The following is an 8,456-nucleotide window of genomic DNA, read 5'->3' as shown; positions in this document are numbered from 1 at the left end:
CCAGGACACTAGAAGCTCTCCCACTGTGCCCCCCCAAGCACCAAAACCTCCCATCATCCCACCTTGCTTGGATCTCACATTTGATTTACAGTGAACCAGAGTCTGTTTGATGAGCTAGCTGAGGCCTCCTACTTGTAGAAATATTAATGATGAACATGTCTTAATGGCAAATGCCAAGTGGCATCACTGAATAACTTCCAGGTGAGGAGAAGCAACCAGGTTATGGCTTTATATCTCAAGGACACAGTTTAATAGATGCTTCAGGGGACCACAGCCAGAAGAAAGGGAAAAGCTTCTCTGTGAAGCAGGTCCTGAAAGTAAATAGAGGTTCTGGGTTAGGGAAGTCCGAGAATGTCACCCGGCCTGCGTCATAGTCCAAGGTGACCAGAAGCCTGCGGGTTGGGGTGTCCCTCTCTGTCTCAGGGACTGGCGCTGCAGGAAGGAGCTTGTACGGGCCTAGCTCCACTGCCCAAACTCCACGTTCTGGATGAAGTACCATTGGCTTCTTCCTATCCATAGATTCTTTAGCTACGCCCAGGGCCCAGCCACAATGACCTTTGACATCCACCAGCCAGTGGTGGCGGCCGCTTGTGAAACCTTCAGAACCCAGCACACAGAAGGAGGGGTAGAATCTTCTAGAGTCATTGCAGAAAGCTGGACAAGAACACCTGCGGCTCACAGTCTTCCGATCCGTTGAAATGGCGAGGCTGGGATGAGCTGAATCAGAATCCAAGGTCAAGATCTCTGTAATAAAGAAAAAAGAGCTGTGTTATGGACCATCTCTCACCAGCAACATTAAGGACTGAGCAAATACAACCATCTAGATATCTAATTCTGAACCTTGCCCCAAAGAATGGGTCAAAAATGCTGCACAGTGCTAGAAACAGATTGGAAAGATGGAGAACTAGGAGATCTCCTTCCCCCTGACCTTTCCAAAAACCCAAAAAAGTTAATGAAGGAGAGTGATTTGTTTTTAAAACCCATATGAAGTACCCTCCAATAAGAGCATAAACTCCTCCAGTTGCCCCTACTAGGCTATAGAGTGAATCATAGACCGAGCTTGTCAAGGAACCTGCAATCACTCCAGCCAAGTACACCAGGCCAATTCTATGTCCTTTGTGATCTACATCAAGGGGGATTGCCCAAAAAATATGAAGGAAAAGGTTTCCTAGGATATGCTCAATGCCAGCATGCACAAGCATGTAAGACTAGAATCTCCAAGCTTCTTTCCTCTTGTCAGGAATGTACGTAAAAGGACTGTCCCAGATGCTGGAATCATGGAGGAGAGGTCCATCATTGGCTTCTAGACATGATGACAAAAAGAAACCTCCATACACAGAGACAGAAAACCTCTGAATACCAGCACCAGGACAAGGAGGAAGCATCAGGGGGAAGCCTGGGCCTCTATATACCCTGTTTGTTGGCCCTGCAGCTCTTACATTCTTATGTCATATTCATAGTAATCATACAGTCAACCCACAGCAACGTCGCTGATAACCTACCCCGTGTCTCAGTCATGTCCTCCCACAGAGCTGCCTTCTTCCGGGAGAAATAGGAAATTCTCTCTTCCAGTTCAGTGGTAGACACTGGCACCCATTTTGGAAAGGTCCAGTTTTTACACCTACAGTGGAAACAGTTCATAAGAAATAGCCAACCAGATAGTGAATAGTCATGAGATGGCAGCTAGGTACTTTGTCCAACAAACATTCAGGATGGAGTCATACAGACAACTTTGAGTTACATAACAGGGGCTCAATAGCCTATCACAAAACACCAGTAGCCGTACAGAGAGGCAGAGTCTTTTTTGTAGAAAAAGCCCAGCAGTAACTCATTTGCATATTAAGCCACACCCCCTGATGCCAACCCAGCCGGAACTGCATTCCTGTGTGTTCCTGCTAAAAAAAGCCCTGCAGAGAGGTGGTTGTCTGTATCTCTGATCATACAGTTAGAACCAGCATTATATTGGCATTCCCTAGAAAGTGGACAGCTGAAAAGGTACAGAGAAAATATGAATCTGAGAGAAAAACTTCATATAGGACTTAAGAACAATATTAAGAAAATTCAGATTTTGTAGGCAAGGAGAAAGGAAAACAGAGTGGAAGGTATTTGGTCATGGACTGTATTAAAGCAAACTGAAACTGAACAGAGTGGAAGAAGGCCTCAAAGGTAGCAACAAGGGTCCACCAACCAGGGTGATAAGCAGGTGCTGAAGGGAAAAATGTGGAACAGGCAGAGCCCTATGAGGCAGAATAAGAACTATGGAAAGGAGAGGATCAATGAGAAAAAGAAATGGAGGAAAAAATAACTCATGAAGCGTCTCAGAACAGAGAGGAAGGAAAGGAATAAAACAGAAAAGGAACCTGCAGGGCCTTAAAACCAAGAGGGAAATAGCTGGGTGTGAAATTGTCCATTAGCCGCCCTGAGCCTGCTTCGGCGGGGAGGGCGGGATATAAATCGAATAAAATAAATATGGATTTAAATTGCCCTACAAGACTTTCTTAGTTTAGAAAGAATTTTTTTTTTAAATTGCAACAAACCAGGTGATTACCTGCTCAAGAGCCTTCCAATGTCCTAAAAAGAGAAAAGGGGGAGAGCTACAGTGAAAAACTGGAATTCAAAGGGGAGAAAGCCAGAAGTTCTCAAAGAATCACCATTCAGGCATTTCAAATTCTTCCACACAGAGCAGCACTCCAGTAGCAGCTTGTGCAGCAGCAATGGGTTATGTGATTTCCCTCCCAGTGACTTTGTACTGTTGGTACCACAGGTTATCTTTGAGGAAAGCATCAATATTTCCTTGGCACACATCCCCCTGCCCCTTTTGGTTGTACACAACAAAACAACCATCTTGGGCTACTTTTTAAGGCATGAGGAAGTGATATATAAATGTTCTCACTATTTAATCAATTAATGCATCAAAGTAAATGTGTGAGAGACCCCCTGGTTAGCATTTTTACCAGGTCTTTTAAAAGTTAATTAGCAACCCCATACTGCTGTTTTGCAAATCAGGGAAGCAACCAATCCAATGAGGGAACTCTGGGAAGAAGCCGTGATGGTGTGTCCCATCTGATCAGGATCAAGCAGGGCTTTTTTTTTTTCCTGAGGAAACACAGTGGAAATTCTCAAAAGATGTTTAAAAGTTCACGAGGGAAACACCCAAGGGACACCCATGTGTTTCTCCTTAATTTCCCTCGTGGGAGTTCTGGCACCTCTGTTTCCCGGAAAAGAGCCCTGGAAGTAAGCAATGCTATTCAAATGGGACTAGGGTTGTCTGCTTCAGATTATGAAGTTGTTGGAGATTTCAGGGTGGAACCTGGAAAGGATCCTGAGTGGGGTTTAATACTATAGAGTCCACTCTTCAAAGCAGCCATTTCCCCCAAGGGAACTGATCTCTGTAGCCTAGAGATCAGTTGTAACTCTAGGAGATTTCCAGGCCCCACGTGGAGGCTGGCAACCCTGACTGGGACTAAAGATAGCTCCTTTAAGATTTCTTCTTCCACAAGACTGGAGCTGTAGCCATGGTCAACTTTCCAATGGTACAACCACCTGAACTCCCATATATCTTCTTGCCTTACTAGCTAGGAGCTACCTCTTTAATTTGCCTCCACAATTCAAACAATTAAACACACAAACTTCCCTGGCTGGGTTTTACCTTAAGAAGTTCTGTATCCGACTGCTGACACTTCTGCTCTAGCTCCGCTATCAGCCCTCGTAGGAGTGGCGCCCCCCGCTGGACCCGGCTGTCATTCTCCTGTTGCATTTTTGTCAAGTCACTGGTCACTTTGGCAAGCCCCCAGAGCATGTGGTTCTCCCTGTCCTGCAGGATCCTCTGCAGCTTCTGGAACATGTGGGCCGTTCGCTCTCTCTCTGCTTCTGCACGGCCCTGCAAGGGACAGAATGTGAAACTGTGTGTCCTTATACCACCCTGCCCCAATGCAATGTATTAACATTCCCCTGGCTTTAAAAGCAGACATTTATTTATTTAAAACCTTTTTAGGTTGCCTTTCCACTAGGGTTGCCAGGTAGAATTCAAGAAATATCTGGGGATTTTGGGAGTGGAGCCAGGAGACTTCAGGAGTGGAGCCAGAAGCAAGGTTGACTGAACTTCAAAGGGAGTTCTGGCCATCACATTTAAGGGGACCACACACCTTTTAAATGCCTTCCCTCCATTGGAAATAATGAAAGATAGGGGCACCTTCTTTTGGGGCTCACAGAATTGGACCCCCAGTCCAATCTTTTTGAAACTTGGAAGAACATAAGAACATAAGAGAAGCCATGTTAGATCAGGCCAATGGCCCATCCAGTCCAACATTCTGTGTCACACAGCGGCCAAATATATATATATATATATATATATACATACATGCCGCAAAACAAGGTCTTTTGAGGAGAAGCACTGGATGCCATGCTGCAAATTTGGTGCCTCTACCTCAAACAACAGCCCCCGAGAGCCCCAGATACTCATGGATCAATTCTCCATTATACCCTAGGGGAATCAGCCTCCATAGGGAATAATAAGGTGCCCAGCAGACATTTTCCTCCCCCACCGCTTTCTGATGGCCCTGAAGCAGGGGGAGGGCCTTCAAACCTGGGGATCCCTTGCCCCCAACTGGGGATTGGCAACCCTATTTTCCACCCAGCTAGGGTCTTCAAGGCGATGAACATGAAAACATCTAAACATTTTAAAAAGCATTTAAAATAAAATAAAATGATCCAATAAAAACTCAAAGCTGTTTAGGGTACAATTGGAGAAACGGGGGATACAAGAGAAATAAAGAAAAGAAAGAGGGAAGGGGGGCTTTCTGAGTAGAGCTAGGCTCTCCCGACTGATTTTCCTACCAGCTCAAGGCTGTGCCTCTTAGGCTAAAAACGGAAGGAAAAGAGATGTTTGGCTCACATATGTGGGCAGGCCCAGGTAGGCCTGTGGAACATGAGAAGTTATACAATTCCTTCTAGGCAACTTGCAGCCTCTTCTCCCTTTCCTCCCCTGCCACCCTTTTCCCATGGCAGAATGAATTACACAAGCCCACGACTTTTGGATTTCCTACTCTCAGCAACCCTTTTCCACATCAGTTTGCCTAACAACAAGGTGTAATGCAGAGGATTCTCAACTCAGAAGAAACATTCCCCAGATTTTGCTATTGCCTCACACTAACTGTGGATGCTTTAATTCTTCTTGTTTATTGTACTAGTTAACTGTTTCATTTTAGATTGAGCTCTCTGCCTTATGTGAGTTATGTTTTTCTTAAGGTGCTAGCCAACACTGTAACAAGGGTGGAAAGGGAGTTTTGTAAAATTAAATGAACTTCTGTAAAAGGCAGCTTGGGTAATGGTTGTTTGTACGGTAGGGCAGTTTGCTCTTCAATCATTCTGTTTCCACTTTCCACTATCAGTTGCAAGCAGAACTGAAACTCAGGTTCTGCATGGCTCTTGAAACAAACTCTACATTCCCCTCACTTCACTACAGATGCTATTTTTGTGTCCTCAAGCATTTCCTCAGCTTGATTACAATATATTAGGGTTGCCAGGTCCAACTAAGGAAACATCTGGGGACTCTGGGGGTGGTGCCAGGAGCAAGGTTGTGACAAGCATGATTGAACTCTTCTGGCCGTCACATTTAAAGGGGCCACACACCTTTTAAATACCTTCCTTTCATCGGAAATAATGGAGGATGGGGGCACCTTCTTTGGGGGTTCATAGTATTGGATCCCCTGGTCCAATCTTTTTGAAGGGAGTTTTTTTGAGAAGAGGCACCAGATCAAAAAAACAGCCCCTCCCCAGCGCCTCAGACACCCATGGACTGATTTGCCGCAAAACAAGGAAAATTTAAAAGATTACTGTCCTTGAGAAATCTCAGATTGCCAAATGTGGCAATTGCATTTTATGTTTAACAAAAATCACCACAGCTCAGACCTGAAAAAAGAAAGGATGACAACGGGGAAACCTTTAATCCCAACAAATTTGTTTAAAGTCTCAGTTCTGAGTGAACATATCACGAGAATTCCAGCCAAAGCAGCTAATGTTAAAGTAACTAATTTCTAACATTAATATGCTTCCCCTACAATATTCAACAGCATGACAGCATTGTATGCGTTCTAAATTGCTCTCTGAGTCCATGTGAAGCAATGGCACTGTCATACAACTGTGCAGTGAAAAGGAATATTGATAACTCCAGATACTGGCCAAATTGTCTTTCAGGGAACCTGGTCTGACATTGCCAAATTCCTTGAAAAGTTTCTGAAGAACCTCAATTTCAACACTACTTGAAAACCAATGGCTTAGTTAGGGCTGTTTATTGAGGTGCATGGATGGTTATGCATCTCTGCAAAACGGTTGGACTAACAGCTAATTATGTAGCCTTGTGCTGCCCTCCAGTGGTATTATTCTGAGCCAAGAAATACTGCAAACAGGAGCAGGAAACAGTGTGAAGCCACCCTTGATATCTCATGTGTTAGCTTCCCACAATTCCTGGGCAGGCCTAACTTTTCTAAAGGGAAGGACTGTGCAGTGGTATAGGAGCTCCAAAAAAGCCCCAGATCAAATCCCAGGAATCTCCAGGTAAAGGACTGCAGATAGCTACTCTTGAGAAAGGATGCTGGAAACCCTGGAAAGCCAGTGCCACTCAGAGTAAAAACACCCCTCAGGGATACTTACTAATAGCATTTCCAGCCTCTTCCCTTTGTTTTGTGCAAGTAACTCCCTGTTGTCGTTCTCATTTTTGAGTACTGTCAAGTGGTGCAGAAGCTGTGCCTGCCAAGACAAGGACAGGGAATTTATGATCAAGGAACTGAGTCATTCCTGGTTCTGTTCCTCTCTTCAGTTGCCGAATTCTTACATAGGCCTCTCTCTCTCTCTCTTTCCCTCTCATGCCATTCCTCCAAGGAACCCAGGACACTGTTCATAAGCTCACCCCACCCCCTCCCATTTTATCTGCACAACAACCTATGAGGTAGAGAGACTGACAGGACCATGGGCTTCGAGGCAGATTGCAGAAATGAGCTAAAATTTTCAGAATTGAGACAACCATTTGAAATCAACAGACAACTAAATACAAGAACTTTGTGAGCACTTTATTGGATTTACTAAGGACTAGCACAAGCACTTTAAATTTGCTCTACGGAATGGGTGAGATGACGTCAACACTACTGATTTTCTACAAGAATTATATGGACTTTTTGTGGACTTTATTGATGTATGCTAGGAATTGGATTTCACGATATTGAAAACAGATAGTGGACTATTTGTAAATAATGTATTATTTTTTCACAGTTGTTCTTTCTATTGGATTGGAGGTTGGCAAGCGCAGTCACTCACACCACGTTCAGAAATTTAAATTTTTTGGAGATCCAAGAAAAGTGACACCCAGAAGGATTGACAAGTGCACATGATAACAAGCCATCACCAAAATCAGTCCCCCCCAACCCCCAGGGGCAGTGATTTGGCAGGGAAAGATATCAAAGAACTTGGATTATCCCTTTAAAAATAGCATAGGTCTGGCAATGAATCTACAACCAATTGTACACCTCCCCCCCCCCCCCCTCAAATGCTGTGTACCTTGCATTCCTGAGCTGCCTCCTCTACAGGGACTATCTGGTGAAGTCTATGCTCCTGAGATCTGTCACAAACTACACAGATCAAGGCCTGATCATCCAGGCAGAATAACTTCAGGGCCTCCAGATGCTTCTTGCACATTTCTCTGGCGCTGTCCTCCGGCTTGCTGCTAGGCTTAGAAGCTGCCTCAGAAGCGGAGCCCATGACCGAAGCCAACTCCTTGGCCCTCTCTGCCACTTTCCCCAGCTGGGTGTTTGGCCGGAGTTTCCCTTTGCGAGACCTCTTCCTGCACTGGGGGCAAGGGAAACTGTCGCCTAGGCCTTCCCACGTCCTGGTGATGCAGGCCCGGCAAAAGTTGTGCTCGCAGTTCAGGATCACCGGCTCCGTGAAGTAATCCAAGCAGATGGAGCAGAAGAGCTCGTCCTCCAGGGCGCGGGCAGGGTTCACGGCCGCCATGGCGGCCGCAGGCAGCACCGACAACAACAAACACGGGCAGGAACTGTTCTGTGTGTCTCTTGGGAGCCCTGCCAAGGCCCTGCTGCAGCTGCAGCTTGAAATAGCAAGGAGGCGTGGAGAGACGGGGAAACAGAAAGGGGTTTGAGCTGGGAGGGAATAGGGCCATGAGACTGTTGCAGTTAAGGGAGCCAAAGGCCAGCAGACGGGGTGGGGGTTTACCCTAGCTTGCTTGTGCTTAACGGCAGTTTGATCTGGAGGCAAAAGTCCAGTGGCACCATAAAGATTTACATGTCAACATGAGGAGGGAGCAGAATCTGGTCATAAATCAGTCTGTAAGCACCCTCACTCTAAATGCATCACCATGGGGAGATAAGCATTCTCAGCTGCTAATACTTGGGAAGCCCCGAGGCATAAGGTTGCCAAGTCCAATTCAAGAAATAACTGGGGACTTT

At 45.5% G+C, this 8,456-nt stretch overlaps 1 protein-coding gene across 2 annotated transcripts; it reads right to left on the bottom strand.

Moving 5' to 3' along the window:
• Positions 1–227: 227 nt before the first annotated feature.
• On the bottom strand, positions 228–8,152 carry LOC132572292 (E3 ubiquitin-protein ligase TRIM39-like). Of its 2 annotated transcripts, XM_060239187.1 has the most exons (6): positions 7,552–8,152; positions 6,652–6,747; positions 3,650–3,880; positions 2,549–2,571; positions 1,503–1,621; positions 228–744 (listed from the first exon to the last, which is right to left on the bottom strand). In XM_060239187.1, exons 1-6 carry the CDS (start codon positions 8,002–8,004, stop codon positions 236–238), a joined length of 1,431 nt encoding a protein of 476 aa, XP_060095170.1. In that variant the 5' UTR covers positions 8,005–8,152; the 3' UTR covers positions 228–235. The 2 variants fall into 2 exon arrangements, with proteins under 2 accessions (XP_060095170.1, XP_060095169.1); XM_060239186.1 differs by lacking the exon at positions 2,549–2,571 and having other exon boundaries at positions 3,627–3,880; positions 7,552–8,071.
• Positions 8,153–8,456: the final 304 nt, after the last annotated feature.

The sequence above is a fragment of the Heteronotia binoei genome, chromosome 5, assembly GCF_032191835.1.
Source record: "Heteronotia binoei isolate CCM8104 ecotype False Entrance Well chromosome 5, APGP_CSIRO_Hbin_v1, whole genome shotgun sequence".
Taxonomy (NCBI): domain Eukaryota; kingdom Metazoa; phylum Chordata; class Lepidosauria; order Squamata; family Gekkonidae; genus Heteronotia; species Heteronotia binoei.
This window is presented reverse-complemented; position numbering and strand designations above follow the sequence as displayed.

Excerpts from the sequence above, each read along its gene's own strand:
- LOC132572292 (XM_060239187.1), bottom strand. The coding sequence starts at position 8,004 with ATGGCGGCCGTGAACCCTGCCCGCGCCCTGGAGGACGAGCTCTTCTGC. Across the intron at positions 3,881-6,651 it reads AGAGGCTGGAAATGCTATTA|GGCCGTGCAGAAGCAGAGAG; the intron begins GTAAGTATCCCT and ends TGTCCCTTGCAG. Across the intron at positions 2,572-3,649 it reads CGGATACAGAACTTCTTAAG|GACATTGGAAGGCTCTTGAG; the intron begins GTAAAACCCAGC and ends TTCTCTTTTTAG.